The sequence below is a fragment of the Caloenas nicobarica genome, chromosome 28, assembly GCF_036013445.1.
Source record: "Caloenas nicobarica isolate bCalNic1 chromosome 28, bCalNic1.hap1, whole genome shotgun sequence".
Taxonomy (NCBI): domain Eukaryota; kingdom Metazoa; phylum Chordata; class Aves; order Columbiformes; family Columbidae; genus Caloenas; species Caloenas nicobarica.
Genome location: NC_088272.1, coordinates 2162977 through 2179752, shown reverse-complemented (window position 1 = coordinate 2179752; position 16776 = coordinate 2162977). Strand labels below are relative to the sequence as shown.

At 51.0% G+C, this 16776-nt stretch overlaps 1 protein-coding gene across 1 annotated transcript; it reads right to left on the bottom strand.

Moving 5' to 3' along the window:
• Positions 1-4487: 4487 nt before the first annotated feature.
• LOC135999354 (olfactory receptor 14A16-like) lies at positions 4488-6549 on the bottom strand (the record flags this gene model as incomplete). The annotated part of the gene is made up of 2 exons (XM_065652911.1): positions 4488-4664; positions 6088-6549. Coding segments are annotated over 2 exons (639 nt in total), but the record flags the coding sequence as incomplete, so codon positions are not given.
• Between the last annotated feature and the right edge of the window lie 10227 nt (positions 6550-16776).

The following is a 16776-nucleotide window of genomic DNA, read 5'->3' as shown; positions in this document are numbered from 1 at the left end:
GCAGTTGTCTCTGCCACTGAGGCCTGGGAGAAGACAAGTTGTCCTCATGGCACTGGGGCCTCGTTGCCTCCTTGCAGCCCCATGGGGAAGCTGGAAGGTGTTGTACCAGTGTTGTCCTTCCCTCGGCCTTGCACACCCACATCCCACGATCCCAGGCAGAGTCCTGAGCCATGTGTGAGGGGCGGGATCCCCCTTCCCATTGCCTGGAGATCATGGCTTCTCCTTTCTGCTTCAGAAAGCAAGCCAAGGGGTTTCTGAGCATCAGAGCTGAAGAAAACACTAAAAGGAGACCTCATGGTGGCTACAGCTTCCTCACAAGGGGAGAAGGAAGGGTAGGTACTGATCTCTTCTCTCTGGTGACCAGTGACAGAACCCAAGGGAATGGCAGGAAGATGTGCCAGGGGAGGTTTAGGTTGGACATGAGGAAAAGGTTCTTCACCCAGAGGGTGCTGGGCACTGGAACAGGCTCCCCAGGGAGGTGTCACAGCCCCAACCTGACAGTGTTCAAGAAGAGACTGGCCAACGTCCTCAGACACATGGTGTGGACTGTGGGGTTGTCCTGTGCAAGGACAGCAGTTGGACTCAATGATCCTTGTGGGTCCTTCCAAATCAGGACATTCTATGATTCTATGGAATACTAGGTCAAAAGCCCGTGTTTTCATTGTACAGATGAGTTGCAAACATACACATCATGTGCATGTCCACTGTGCGCATGTGGTGAGATGAACCCAAGGGAGCGCAAATGCTTTCAGATATTCATTAGGGATCCATAAAGGTCAGTGGGAGAGAGATGGTGTTGAGGGATCTCTTCCAACCTGCGTTATTCTAGGATTCCATGAATCTTTTCTTGGAGAGCTCTTTCACATCAGAATAGACACAGGAAGAGGAAGAAGAAGAAAAAAAAAACAGGCAGAAGCAGAGACAAAAAATGCCCCAGTGTAAATACAGCAGCTCCTCTGAGGAACGTTTCTCCACTCAAACCCTTGATAAGAAATCTATTAGATACATTTGATGAAACCAGCTTAGTTTTACCTGCTCACACACTGGAGCACAAGGAGGGCGATGGCTGGGTACGATGCCATGTGCTCAGCTGTGTCTCAGGAACTCATAGTCCAGTAGGAAGCCAATGGCTGTGGAGGGGACTGTGAGTCACTTGTGCCCCTGCAGGGGACAGGCCAACAGCAGGAACAGGGCTGGGAAAGGACTGGGAGGTCACACATACGAGACGAGCAATCGGGCCCAATCAGCATGGCTTTATGAAAGGCAGGTCCTGCCTGACCAACCTGATCTCCTCCTGTGACAAGGTGACCGGCTTAGCAGATGAGGGAAAGTCTGTCGTGGGGGAGTGAATCCACCACACAGGCTGTGGATGTTGTGCACTTAGACTTCAGTAAAGCCTTTGACACCGTATCCCACAGCATCTCCTGGAGAAGCTGCAGCTCATGGCCTGGATGGTGTATCTGCGATGGATAAAGAACTGGCTGGAGGGCTGGGCCCAAAGAGTTGTGGTGAACGGAAACAAACCCAGTTGGCGGCCGGTCACGAGTGGTGTCACAGGGCTCAGTATTGGGGCCAGTTCTGTTTAATCTCTTTATCCATGATCTGGACGAGGGGATCGAGTGCACCCTCAGTAAGCTTGCAGGTGACACCAAATTGGGTGGGAGTGTTGATCTGCTGGAGGGTGGGAAGGCCACACAGAGGGATCTGGACCGGATGAAATGATGGACTGAGAACAATTGTATGAGGTTGCTGACCATGATGCCATATGGTGTGGAATATCTCTTTGGTCAGTTGGGGTCAGCTGTCCTGGCTTGGTCCCCTCCCACCCTTTAGCCACATCCAGCCCTCTGGTTTTTGGGGCAGACTGAGAAACACAGAAGGCCTTGAAGCTGTGCCAGCACTACTAAGCAACAACAAAAATGTCAGCGTGTTCTCAAAGCTGTTTTGGCCACCAAGTAAAGCACAGCACAGCAGGGGAAGGAGTGTTGATCTGCTGGAGGGTAGGAAGGCCATACAGAGGGATCTGGACGAGCTGGATTGATGGGCTGAGGCCAGTTGTCTGAGTCTCAACAAGGCCAAGTCCCGGGTCCTGCACTTGGGTCACAACAACCCCATGAAGGCTCCGGGCTCAGGGAAGAGTGGCTGGAAAGCTGACCGACAGAAAGGGATCTGAGGGTGTTGACTGACAGCAGCTGAACAGGAGCCAGCGTGTGTCCAGGTGGCCAAAAAGGCCACCAGCATCCTGACGTGCACCAAGAACAGCACAGCCAGCAGTACCAGGGCAGTGATCATCCCCTTGTCCTCAGTGCTGGTGAGGCCCCACCTGGAATCCTGTGTTCAGTTTTGGGCCCCTCACTATAGGAAAGACCTTTACATTCTGGAGCGAGTTCAGAGAAGGGCAACGGAGCTGGTGAAGAAGCTGGAGAAGAAGTCTTAGGAGGAGCGGCTGAGAGAACTGGGGCTGTTTAGCCTGGAGAAAAGGAGGCTGAGGGGAGACCTTGTCACTGTCTATAACAGTCTGATAGGAGGTTGGAGCAGGGAGGGTGTTTGTGTCTTCTCCTGAGTAGCAAGTGATAGGACAAGAGGAAATGGCCTCAAGTTGTGCCAGGGGAGCTTTAGATTGGATATTAGGAAAAAATTCTTCTTGGAAACGGTTGTCGGGCATTGGAACAGGCTGCCCAGGGAAGTCACGAGGTCACCATCCCTGTAGGTGTTTAAAAGGAGTTTAGATGAGGTTCTTAAGGGAGATGGTTTAGTGCTTGAGTCAGATTATGGTTGGACTCGATGATCCTGAGGGTCTCTTTCCACTGAAACGATTCTATGATTCCGTGATATCAACTGGATAATTCTTCTATCACTTCTTCTCAGTGCTCTTCATGTACCTGCCTCTTTGCCTACAGTGCTGAAACTTTTCTAATTAAGCACAGAAGTCTTGAATACTAGATGTAAATGATGGAAGCAACATGTCTTTATCAGTCTTGTCTGACACCTGCCAGTCCAGGCAAACACCTCAGGTATACTGGGGCCTCTCGAGGTTTGCATTGGATGCTTATAGTGAGACCATGGAGCTCAGCCCGAAAACCTGAGAACTCCCCTCAAAACCAAATCAAACCAAAAACAACAACAAGAACAAAAAACCCCACACTCTTTTTTTCTCAGATGAAATGATTCAATATTTCCAATAAAATGTCTGTGGAATTTCTATACTGCGAAAATATTAATTTTCAGAATGTGTATGTACTGTGGGAATTGAAACATTGACCTTTCCCTGTGCTTGCATTGCCACAATTCTGTCTATCATGCTGTGTATTTAATCCCCCTGAACATCCAGGAGTTTCTACCTGTCCTTAATCATCTCAGCATGTCTGAAGTCGTCTCTTCAGAAGCCTGTCTGGACATTTGCACTTTCCATTGCTCCCCAGAGGTTCTTCCTCCTCTCACTCTTTGCTCGTTCAGAGCTTCTCAGCTCTCTCCCTGCTTTGAGCTTCAGGCAGGTAAAGTCTTTCAGCAGTTGCTGTCATAGTCCCTATAGGTGACTCAATTATGGCAATGGACCTCACTGGAAACTACTTAATTTAACCATAGAACTGAGAAACATCATTAAGTTCTATTGTGTTTTCTTTTTTTTCTCCTTTCTTTGTTTCCTCTAATTAAAAATTCCCCCAGTGCCTGTTTAATCCGGTTCTCTAAGGAAACATGAACTAATTCCTGCAAACAAGCTGTAACAATCAGGTGCAAACTTCCGTGCAGAATCTGATGTGAAGAAATGTGATGTAAATCCCAGGGGGCCAATGAGCAAAACAGGGAGTTTGGGGAGCTGATTAGAGATTTCCTGCTAACAATTTGAGTAGAGAAACATTCTTCACAGGAACTGCTCTGTTTCTGTTGTCGCCTTTTAGGTCTCCTCCTCTGCCTCTTTTTTCCTTTTTTTTTGTCTTATTCCTCCACCTATTCTGTCTTCCAAAACCTTTCCAAGAGGAAGATTCCTTGAATCACAGACTAACTCAGGTTTGAACATCCTCTTGTCTCACTGTCCTGCTCAGGGCAGGGTGAACCAGGTGAGGTTGTCTAAGGCCTCTGCCCAGCTTTGCACCATCCACAAAGGAGCTGAAGGTTCACTCCGTCACCTCATTCAGGGGGAGAATAAAGACATTCACCAGTGCTGGCCCAAGTGCTGGTCCCTGAGGGATTCCACTGGTAACTGACTGCAGGGGGGGCTTTGTACCACTGGTGACATTTGGGCTTCATCATCCAGCCAGCTTCCCACCTAGCATCCACTTCTTGAGCCCACAGAGAACCAATCGCATTATAAGGACACCACGTCTGACACCTTGCAAAATTCTATGTGCACAACATGCCTTTCTTTCCCTGCCCATTTGGGTTCAGCAATCCCTTTCTTGTTTTCCAAGTGCCTGGACGTGGCTGCAGGAGGACTTGTCCCACTCCCTTCCCATGGAAGGACACAGGCTGACCAGCCTGTAATTCTCTCAGTTCTCATTCCTGCCCTTCTTGAAGACAGGTTTGACAACTGCCTTTTCCAAGGACCTCAGAACCCCTCTGATTGCTCTGGCAGGTTTCAGACCACAATTCAGACTCACAGGTAAGGATGACATAGCAGACAGGAGCACGTGAGATTGATCTGCCTGGGCCAGTGGCGTTTGTTCCTGGAGTCACACACAGAAATGTCAGGTTCTGTCAGGTGTCCACATCTGAGGCGGCCTCGTGGACTCCTTCTGCACCCAGGGATGTTCAGAGACAGAGTCTGTCCCTTTCACACACAGAGGCAGGAGTCACAGTGTCCATCTGGCCTCCTGTTGCCACTCCCGAGGGACGGGAGACACCTCAGCCCTGTGGTGCGTCACCCTGCTCTGCACTCATCTGAGATGTCCCACGTCATGAGGAATGGACACAGGGACATTGGTTAAAGGAAGCACAACCAGTGCTGCATTTAGGCAGTTTCCATGGGATGTTACTCGCAACGAGAGATGACCTCAAGACCCTGTCTGTCCTACAGGCCAAAATGGAACGCACAGGAATAGCTCGTGGCGTTTCTGCTGACTCGGGTTCATCTCACCTCTCATGCATGATGTGCATGCTCACATCTCATCCGTATGATGCAACATGAACAGCTGAAATACTCATTCAGTGTCCCTCCATGGAGGGACAAAGAACCTCTCTGAGCTGGGGAGAGAGGAAATGTTGGTTGTGAGGGGCCAGTCCATGACGATGCCCTGGGGCAGCTTCCACGGGGTGTCCAGTGCACAGGGGCACAGCCCAGCCCCTGCTCTGCTGGTCCTGCAGGTCTCTGGCAGGAGGCCTGGCTGTGAGAGGACACTGCTGTGTGCCCAGCCCTGCACACACACACTGTGCAGCTGTACCCTGCTGTTTGCATCTGTGGCCACTTTTGTGGGCAAGTTTTTGAGAGAAGGTTTGTAAGAAGACCTAAGCCTTCCGGCACTGCCCTGAGGAGATCACTCTTCTTTACAGAAGTCCTGTTACGGAGGCCAGCTCTGTCACAGCAGTGCCCATGGCCTGTCCCTGCCTGCGCTCACAGGACTCACACACAGCAGGACGGTGACCAGGCTGCCAGAGCACTCAGGCCTTGCACCAACACAAGGGATGAGAAGGAGAGTGTGGGAGTGGAACGAGAACAGCTCTGGAAGGCCAAGCGCTGCTGCTCCCTGGCAGGGCTGCCAGGCTGGACTCTTTTCCCCTCCTCCCATGCACACAGGAACTGTCCCTGCAGCTCCAAATAGGCTTCGCAGGAAGGATATAATGAAAAACAAGTCACTACAGAGCCATTTATTTTGTTTAAAGGCAAAGAGAGCATGGCTCCTGATTTACACTAGTGGTTATGAAAGAAAAACAGAGAGAGAATTAGAAAGGAGATGACAACATTATCACAATAAAAAAACAATCAATAACTTATAATACAGATGACAGGCTGGATCTCTAATTAGTTACATTACAATTCCTATTCAGAAGCAGATGGGCAGTTTATTGCTTCAGAAAACACAGAGATATGAGTTTCCACAGGGCATCCTTGAGCTCCTGGTTCCTCATGCTGTAGATGAGGGGGTTCACTGCTGGAGGCACCAATGCGTATAGAACAGACACCACCAGGTCCAGGGATGGGGAGGAGATGGAGCGGGGCTTCAGGTAGGCAAACATGGCAGTGCTGACAAACAGGGAGACCACGGCCAGGTGAGGGAGGCACGTGGAAAAGGCTTTGTGCCGTCCCTGCTCAGAGGGGATCCTCAGCACGGCCCTGAAGATCTGCACATAGGACAGCACAATGAACACAAAACACCCAAATACTAATAAGAGACTAACCAGAAGAAGACCAAGTTCCCTGAGGTATGAGTTTGAGCAGGAGAGCTTGAGGATCTGGGGGATTTCACAGAAGAACTGGTCCAGGGCATTACCCTTGCACAGTGGCAGTGAAAATGTATTGGCCGTGTGCAGCAGAGCATTGAGAAACCCACTGGCCCAGGCAGCTGCTGCCATGTGGACACAAGCTCTGCTGCCCAGGAGGGTCCCGTAGTGCAGGGGTTTGCAGATGGCAACGTAGCGGTCATAGGACATGATGGTGAGAAGAAAATACTCTGCACCAAACAAGAAAAATACACAGAAGACCTGGGCAGCACATCCTGCAAAGGAAATGACCCTGGTATCCCACAGAGAGTTGGCCATGGACTTGGGGACAGTGATGGAGATGGAGCCCAGGTCGAGGAGGGAGAGGTTGAGCAGGAAGAAGTACATGGGGGTGTGGAGGTGCTGGTCACAGGCTATGGTGGTGATGATGAGGCCGTTGCCCAGGAGGGCAGCCAGGTAGATGCCCAGGAAGAGCCAGAAGTGCAAGAGCTGCAGCTCCCGTGTGTCTGTGAACGCCAGGAGGAGGAACTGGGTGATGGAGCTGCTGTTGGACATTTGCCTGTGGGCATGAGGACCTGTGCAAGGAGGAAAAGATAGTGACGGTTTAGATGAGACTCGTCTGAGCAAAACCAAAGCCATTTCCCACAGCCCCTCCCACAGAGACCCTTTTCTTTTTCCAGGAGAACGTCCTGGCTGGAGCCCTCGTCGGTGCTTGATGAGTGTGCAATGAAGAGCAGGGTCTCTGCCCAGGGGCTCTTGAGGAGTCAGCCTGACCCTGTGTGATGGGGTGGGGCAGGGGCCAGTCCTGGGGTTCAGCTTTGTCAGATGGAACCGCTCCTGCTGCAGAAGGGACTGTCAGCATCTGTACCCGCAGGGCTGAGAAACTGAGTTTGAGAGGTTTGGAGTTTCTACAGCTCTATGTCCCCTCCTACCCCGGGGAGTGTTGTTGGGTGTCAGAAACCCTCAGCATTTCTGCTGCACTCAGGGAGAACAGAGCGAGTCCTGCGAGACCAGAGGATGCCTGTGGGTCAGTGCGGAGTGAGGGCAGCTGCTCTGTCCCTCTGTCTTGCTCCAGCTGCCCTGGGCTGGCACCTTTCTGAGACGGAGGCTGATCACACTGCTTTCATGTTACCCTGAAAAGCCACCAGGCACTGCTGAGAGCAGAAGGACCCACCTCAGACCACAACATGTCCCACCCTTTCCTAAGGTTTCAGTATTCCATGTTTATCCTGGAAACCACGGGTTTCACAAACCCAACAGCATTTTCTCTGTCACAGCATCTCTGTGCTCCTCCATGGGGCTTTCACATAACAAACAGATGCTGTAGGACAGGTTTGCATCCTGGAGGGTAGTTCAGAGCTTCTAAGGAAACCCCCAGGAGATATCCAAGTGTCCTAATGATGGCATTTGATTCAGGGAGGCTCAGCTCATTCCCCAGCCCCACAGACTGCATTGCCCACAGCCCCACAGCTCAGAGCAAAGCTGGGACACGTGTTCCCATGGACACAGCTGCAGGAAAGGACCCACAAGATCAGGCTGTGACTCTGCAGCTGAAACTCCCATCCCCAGAGAGCCTGACAGCAAGAACCAGATCACACCAACAGTGACCCAGAGCAGTGGAGCAAGAAGGAAACTGCGGTGAGGGTGGGTGTGAGAGAGGCCAGGGCAGAGGCAGCCGGGCACTCAGACAGCGTCACCCTTCCCCAGCTGTGCAGCCACCTCCCACACACCAGCATTGCCGGGCAGCTGCTCTCAGCCCCTGTGCTCTGCAGAGGGAACTGGAGCTCTGGCTGCACAGGAGCTGCTTCATGCCTTGGAGCCCCCGGCCCTGAGGGCAGAGGCTTTGCTGGGTGGGAGAGGAGGCGAGGGGGCTGCTCACAGGGGGGATCTGCACTGCGGGGGTCATACGGAGTTTTCTGTGTTCTCCCTCCCAGAACAATTCCAGGTTTAGTTTCCTCTCATTTCTGATCATTTCCCTATTGCCTGGAGATTCTCCTCCTGGGAGGTGTTTCCCTGTCCATGTCTTTTCCCTGTCAATGCTCACAGACCCCATCCCGCCCTCTGTGCCCTCACCCTGGCCCTACAGATCCTGCCTGTTCACAGGGAACTGCCTGGGGGCATCTTCCTGTTTGCAGACTGGGGAAAAGAACAGGTCAGAGTAAGACTGACGAGTATAGTCAATGTGATGCTGGTGCTGTGCACAGGCAGAGCAGCAGCTGAAGGGATGTTATGAGGCTTCTGGCAGATGTGATGATTAATCGGAGTTGCAGTTCAGGAGTCACAGTGACTTGTTTAAGCATGAGAGTTCACTTTCATTTTTTCCTTTCCTGCACCCCACAACCCTTGGGATAGGAAACTGAAAAGGCAGGCTCAGGAAAGCTCCCTATCTGTCTGGTAATCCTTGCATTGATCTTCTGCTTGAGGCATCCACTTGGAAAAATCCTGGGGGTGATCTGGAGCTGTGAGCAGAACTGACCCACACAGCATCCTCTCCAGAGCACAAGCACCTTTCCTGCCCTGATAGGGGTCCCTCCTTCCCCGCACAGCTTCCCCCCACAGCCCCGTGGGGATCTCCCCGGGCAGGCTGAGCGCTGACCCTGGCAGGCGGCAGAGTCCCTGCCCCGGCACAGCCCTGGGGTGCAGGGACCCTGCTCTGCAGGACAGCCCTGGGCACCCCTGGCTGCTCACCCACCTTCACAGCTGTTCAACATTGCCTGCCAAGAGCCTCCTCCTCACAGATCCCTCAAGCTGTGCCTGTGCTAACTTGAGGAGATGCCTCCAGGAGCTACAGCTGCATTGCCCTGCACCCAGAGACTTACCGGGTCAAGGGCTGCAAAGATTTCTCCTCCAGTGAGCTCTCAGTCATCCTCCCCATCCTGACCACCTTTCATCTCTCTCTGCTTTGCTCGTCTCCCTGAGATCCCCAGGCAGAGCCCTCAGCCCTGCTGCGCTTTGCAGAGGAGCTGCTCCTGGGCAGAGCTGTCTCTCTGCAGCGCTGCCGCTTGCCGTGAGCTCCCTGTGTCCCAGGAGCCCAGCCCAGCTCAGCAGCACAGGAGCAGCCCATGATGTCCCTTCCTCTGTCCCCTCTGGGCTCCCTCCAGCTGTCCCTGGGGCTCCAGGGGCACATCCTTTGAAACAACCTGAAGTAATCAGACATGTTGATTGTCTGTCTAGTGCAGAGACACTTCTTGCCAGCATTGTGTTCTTCTATTAGAAAATAAATTGGTATGAGATTCAGCTTTTCTTGTCCCATCATTAGACAGGACACCAGGAAAGTTACAGCAAAGGATCTAATTTCTCCAAGCTGGGGAAGGAGAATCTTCAGTTGAAGGAATTCAGGCATTTTATTCTGGTTTTATACCCCTAGGTCCAGAGAGACATCTAGCAATCTTTAGCCGTCTCATGTCTGTGCTCTAAAGCAAAGCCTTTGCATGCATGGAGTCTTGGACACTTGGTACCAGGTTTCCATGGGGCGACTCAGAGGTTTCCTGGTGCCACAGCTGGGGTGTTTCAGCCCAGATGTGAGGCAATGTCCTCAGCCAGGGACCTGACTGGCTGAGCTGGAGCTGTCAGTGTTGCAGACAGAGCTGTGACACGGATGGAATAAACTGCCAAGGCAGGGTGGCAGAAGTTAGTTCATCTGGTCTGCAAGGACAGCAGCCTCCAAGCACAGCAACAGGCCAGAGCAAAACTCAGTCTAGATCTGTAAGTCAATTCAAGAGCCCTATAATGAGCTGTTACTACTGCAGGAACAGTTAAAGGAGAAACAAAGACACCGTGTGGGTACTGATTAATTTAGTAAGGGAGAGAAGTGATATTCTCTGTGTCTCTTGTCCTCCATTTTCACCAGCAAGGTCTCCCAGGCCTCTGTCACTGGAGGCAGAACAACCAGCAGTGGATGGGGATCAAGTCAGGGTCCCTGGAACTAACACAATCCTTTCCAGTCTATGGGACAGGAGGGGCAGCATCCCAGGAGCTGAGACAGCAGGACCATGTCACAGTGAGGCCACTCTCCACCTTCTTGGAAATCTCATGGAGACTGGGGGGACTCCCTGACCACTGGCAGCTCTCACACATCGTTGCACTTTTCAAAAATGGCCAATGGGTGAGCAGGGGAACTAAGGGCTGTGCCCCGGAACATGTCCACTGGGACCCCATTTCTGGGTGTGTGAAAGAGAAGGTGACGGGGTTTACCCAGGGCAGGTTGTGCCTGTCCATCCTCTTTGCTTTCTGTGAGGAAAGGACAGGGTTGCTGGATGTGTGGAGAGCAGTGGTGGTCTGTTACCTGGAAGTCAGCAAGGCATTCAGCATCATCCCCCACAATATTCTTGTGTCCAAGGTAGGATATTATGGTTTGTGTCAGTGTGTAAGTAGACGGGTAAAAAACAATCTGGATGGTTGGACGTAAAAGGCTCTAGATAAAGGGAGAAACTTTCCAATCCTGAGGACAGTCAAGCCCTGGAAGCTGTTTTCCAAGAGTGCGCATCCACTCTACCCCAGAAAGTGTCCAAGATGTGTTTGGATAAAGCCCTGAGTAATCTGGTCTGACCCTGCATTGAGCGGGAGGTTGGTCAAGACACCTCCCAAGGTCCCATCCAGCCTGAATGATGCTGTCCTTTCATTCCCTTCATGTTTTCAATTTAGGGACAGCTCTCAGGTTCTCTCTGGCCACAGGAATAATTCACATGAGGTGCAGGGCTGCCTTACAAGTGCCCCCAAACAGCCCTGACCACATCTTGTGCATCCCTTTTCATTTGCCCCCACCCAAGTTCTTCTGTTCTGCTGTCCTCATGCCCACCTCGTTCATCCTTTCAGAACAGGTTGCTCAACAGGTGTCAGCATCCATGTACAGAGTCTGCACATCAGCCAGGCAGCAAAGCCATCGTTACAGAAATGGAGACGGGGCTCTTGACGAGCTCCTTGCACCCAGGAATCGGCATTTCTTGTCTGCTGAGATTCCCGTGAACACCTGAACTTTAAGTGCAGAGCATGCGAGTCCTCGTTGGGTATCCTGGCTTGTCTCATGACCCATGTGGTGCTTCAGGCTGTGAAGAGAATCAAAACCAACTCTTTGGCTGGGGTAGTTTCATTTTACATGTGTCACACAGGGCAGATGAAGGGAGCTCAGAACTCCAGACTCTGCTGCACTGTTGGGACTTGAGAGACTGGAAATGCAGGTGACGGTGTGTGTCAGTGCACACCACATAAACGTTCTGGCTTCCTTTGTGCCTTTGCACTGACCTGAGATCTGTTACTTGTCATTCTTTGGTCGAAAAAGAAATAAAACTGCCCTATGTCACCTCCCCTCACACCAGAAAAAAAGGGGAAAAAGCATGAAAGGGATGATTTCAGGGCAATTCTCTCCTAGGATGTACTTTTTAAATGATAAAACTAGTAGAAGTGAGAGAAAAAGCTCTTAAAAAGAACTCCATGCAAGAGGTCAGCTACTGAGACGTAGCAGCTCTTTTGAGAAGCAAGAATGACTGTTGGGAATGAAATTAAAAAACTTTAGTTCATCATCATCATCATCATCAGGAATAAGGAATTCCCTGTTATTCTTATTAGTGATTGTACCACTTTTCAAAAACATCCTTGAGATTGTCTCTATTTTTCAATGGCTCCAAAACTGAGCCTGCTAAGACTTTGAAAGGAAGAGTTCAGACCTCTGCCACCCAAATCTCTACAACCATCTCTCATCGAAGGTCTTTTACCCCAGGAAGGGAAAATTGCCATTGCAGGCACCAAACCGGTGTCCAACCTGCTTGGAGAGCCAGGAGAGTGGTGTCACACAACAGCTGCCCTGGAGGGAAGCTGGAGGTGATGGGAATTGAAGTGGGTATCTCAGATCATAATTTAGGTTGGAAAGGACCCTTAAGGTCATAAAGTTCAATTGTAAATACGACACTATCAAGTCCACCCATTACACCATATCCCTAAGTGTCATGTCTACACATCTTTTCAATACCTTCAGGGATGGAAGCTCCAATCCTGAGCTGGCAGGACAACACTGTCTGCAGTTACACATAAGACACCTGTCATGACTGTGACTTCAGAGCTCATTGGCAGAGTTTCTCACACCATTCACTGGGCAGGGCGGGTGTTGGGAGATGGTCCCACACTTCACTTTCCAGATCCCAGGACAGAGCCCAAGCCATCCTTCCCTTGCCCTCTGGCATCCCATTTCTTGAGATGCAAAGCTGCTGAGGCTTCTGTGGATAATCATGTTAAAATGCATCAATAATCATTCAAGTGTTTGTGTAATTTCTCTAATAGTGTCATTATTAAAAATAATAAATATCTGTAACACAGCAGTCTGCATCTGTGGTAGCCCCACTGGCAGTGCCAATCCAATAGGTATTTGCAGTATAAGGCATGACACCCCATCCACAAGTACATATCTAAGTGGTTCAGATGAAGGGTGGTCTGGCAAAAATCACCCTGTTCCTCCCCAGGTGCACGGACACTGCTCATGTGCCTCTCCAGAGAGTGGCAGAAGCTGGATGCCCTTCTCAGGACAGACTCCTTCCAGGAGAGACACAGCAATGGGAGTAACTCCTCAGGTCTTCATGGCATTTCACTTGGCATCAGTTTTTATGTATTAGGTGCTTTCCTCTGACTACTCTTTATGCACAAATGCTCACAAAAAGACACCCATTTAGTAAAACATGGTCATAAAGGTGCTGTTATGGACAAGAAACCTCACCATGAGCTCTGGAGGGAGGGACGAAGATGATAACAAGCACCAGGAAGAACCAAGAAGCTCAAGGCCTCTTCTGAAGAGTGAGAGGCCCTGAGCAGCAGTGAGCGGCCATGTGTGGTGTGGGAGGGTCAGGGGATGTGAGGTAGAGAAGGGTGATGGCTGATGACTTCAGCAAATCCTTACAACCATGTCTGAGCCTGCAAGTGGGATGTGGCTGATGTCTGCGGGGGGAGGAGGAATAGGAGAAAGATTTTTGGTGATTTTGGAAAGAAGGCAGCCTTCTCTTGGACTAGTCATACATGGCAGTGACATTTGCATGCTGTGGGCATGGCTGTGCCTGGGAGATGGGGAACGGCTGCTGCTGGGGGGGCTGTGCTCAGGCATGGCCCATGAGCTGACCTTGCTCTGCTCCTCTCTTGCACTGCCCATGCTTGGATGGTCCTCAGGAATCATCCATGAGCCCGGAGGAAGCACCAACCTCCTGGAGTGTTGGCCCATTACTGGAGGATAAGAGTGAAAGGTTTGTGAGACACATGGGAGTGCAGGAAGACACGGGTCTATGTGTAGTAGTCAACGTGTTAAAGAAGAAGACCTAAAGACCATTGGCTGATCGTGCTGATTGGAATAGATTGAATTTTCTTTTTTATTTTCGGGCAGCAGAAGAAGGAACGTGTGCTTTCAGTGCTGGGGCATGGATCCAAATTGAGGATTCAACCAAGTTTGGGACTAGGAGAGCTCAGGTGATTGGTGACCATTGCAGGTCTATGAAAGAAGCTGCATGAGCTTGGGAGACCTCACAGGCATTGCCAAATCCTCAGAAAACCATAGCCTTGTAGTAAAAGCAACAGCACTTGGCACCAAAGCCACACCCAAACCACAAATACCCTCCCAGTGACCACAGGCAGAGCCTTGAGAAACATTTGACTGAAAGGGTCTCCTTTGCCAGGCCCTGGGGGTCAGGGCTTGGCCATTCTGATGCTAAACAACCATGAAGGGCAGACAGGGCACCAGAGCCACCTCCACATCGCCTTTACCACCTCTGACCATCGTCTCCAGGCTTTTCCTTCAGCAGCCTCCAGGGACAGGGACTGCTTGTGTCAGCGATGGCCCCTCGTGGGTCCCAAACACCCTCAGAAACTTGGGGTTTGTTTCTGCCTTTCACTTCATTAGGGGTTTGTTCATTCTTTCAGTAGCTGCAGTTCAGGACCATGGCAGCAGAGGGCTCGTTAACATCCAAAATGAGCTTATCAGCCAAGGCTCTCTGCAGCACTTGCCTAAAGGCGTCAAGTCTGGTGTGGATGATTAGAGATATTTCAGAACTGTAGCCAAACAGAGAGCATTTCCATAACAAATACTAATTAAGCCAAATTTCTTTTATTTCTGTCCCCCTCCCAATGCCCTCTTTTCCAGAACAGCTAGTATCAACAATCTCCAATAAATATTGATCTAGAGAATCTTCTGATAAAGACTGAATGTGTCAGAAAGTTGGGTGCCTGACGCACCACTTGAGCAAGGAGACAGGACAGGACACCTCAAGAGGAATCACACAACTCTGGACCAAGAGGTGGGTGTTCCTGGGAATCTGAGGTGCCACAGCACAGTGATACTTGTGTTCAGGGAGCCGGTCAAGTGACCCATCTCCTTTTCTGTAATGGTGTCTGAGTTTGCTCAGGTAACCCCTGACTGGACCCCCATCCACTCCTGGCTGTTCTCCAGACTCCTGCCTTCAGGAACAAAGTCCCAGGAGACCTTGCTGGTGAAGATGGAGGCAAAGAAGCCATGAAGTACATTGGTCCTGTCTGATTCTACTCTTACGAAGTTCAGCAGCAGGCCCACGTTTGCCCTGTCTATTCTTTTACTGTAAGGAAGCAATGTCAGCTCATCTTGCTGCCCTCAGCCTCCCCTGCAGGTATCAAGTCCAGGGCAGCTTTGGCATCATCCCCACATCCATGGACAAGGATTCTAAATTCCTCCTTTACAGCTTGACCTGATCCACCTCCCATCTGCTGCCTTTTTGCCCTGGAGCTCCGTCTGGTCAGACAAGCAGCCTCATGACATAAAGTCTTCTTTTCATGGGTACTTGGAGAGATCATTCTTGTGCTTGGAGCAGGCTGTCCTGTGAGGCTTCTCAGATTTCCTGAGCTCCTTCACCCTTCAGACCTACTTCCATGTCACCACCTTTATTGGCCACCGTCTCCCAGTATGTCCATGTCTTCTCCTCTGGAGCCCACCAGCCTGTGCTCTGCTGCTGGCCTTCCTCCCTCCCCTCTGGTGCCTGGAATCCCACTGTTGCCTGGTCACCACAGCCAAGGTGGACACTGATGTGCACATCCCTCACCAGCTCTTCTTTGTCTCCCAGTTTCAGATCCAGGTGAGCATCACCCTTGTTGTCCCAGCAGGCAGCCACGTTAAGAAGTTGGCCCAAGATCCTCTGGACTGTTGGCAGCTGCCGCTTTGCCTGGCCAGAGAATGTCAGGGCAATGACAGTTCCCCATAGGAACCTACTCATTGACTTGTGACTTCCTCAGGTTACTAACAGAAGAACTTTTCCATTTCTTCTCCATGATCAAGAAGTTTGTAACATCCAAGACATTATCACCCTGTGTTGGGTTTACATGGCAAAGTCTTGGAACTGGGGGTGAGTGTGGGTGTGCTACAGTTGTCACCTCTCTGAGAAGACAACAGGAGTTTGATGTCAGACAGAGCCGATATGAGCTGGCTCCAAGATGGACCCACTCCTTGCCAAATCTGAGCCACTCAGGGATGCTGGCAGCACCTCTGTGATATTGTATTTGAGAAAGGGTAAAAAACGCTGCACAACAGCAGGTGGGAGAGAGCAGGGAGGAAATGTGAGAGAAAAAACACTGCAAACACCAAGGTCATATCCCATAGGACCCAAGCAGGTCCCTCAGCAGGCCAAAGCCTGCTCTCCTGAAATCCTGCTCTTTGCCTTGTTATCATCTCCCAGGAGCCTCAACTCCACTTCCCCACCCCTGACTGTTCCATCCCTGACCAACCCTTTCTGGTTTGTAAGTGTGAAGTCCCACAGGGCACCTCACCTCACTGACTCCTCAGTCACCCGTGTCAGGAAGATGTTGTCCATGAGCTCCAAAACCCTCCTGCATGGCTGGTACCTTGCAGATATTGGGATATCTTAGGTTTGCCATGAGGACACGGCCCTGGAAACATGAGGCTTCTTTCATTTGTCTGAAGGAGGCCTCATCTAATTCCTCTTCCTCATCAGTGAGTCAGTAGCTGATGTCCAGTCACCACAACATTGTCCATGTTGTTCTGCCCTCTCACGTTGACTCCTCAACTTTCAGCTGATATTCTCTGTCCCCAGGCAGAGCTCCACGCATTCCTGATGTTCTCCCACATGAAGGGAAACTTCCCCTCTAAGTCCAGACCTCTGGCATTACAAGCACTAGCCCCCCAAGACCGCAAAGTTTCTCCTGCAGGTGATATTCGTAGTGTCCTGTAACTCCTCATGATGTTATCTTGGGATAGACGCTCTCATCAGGATAAACGGTCTGCATGTAAACACTAACAGCTGGAGCTTCTTCTCCCCTTGGCTATGGCTGTTGTCTCCAGCTCTGATGCCCGTGAGGAGACACCTTGTCCTTACAGCACAGGGGCCTCATGGCCTCCTTGTCCCCAGCCAGGAACCTGGGAGGTGTGGGACCATAGTCCTGCCCTTGGCC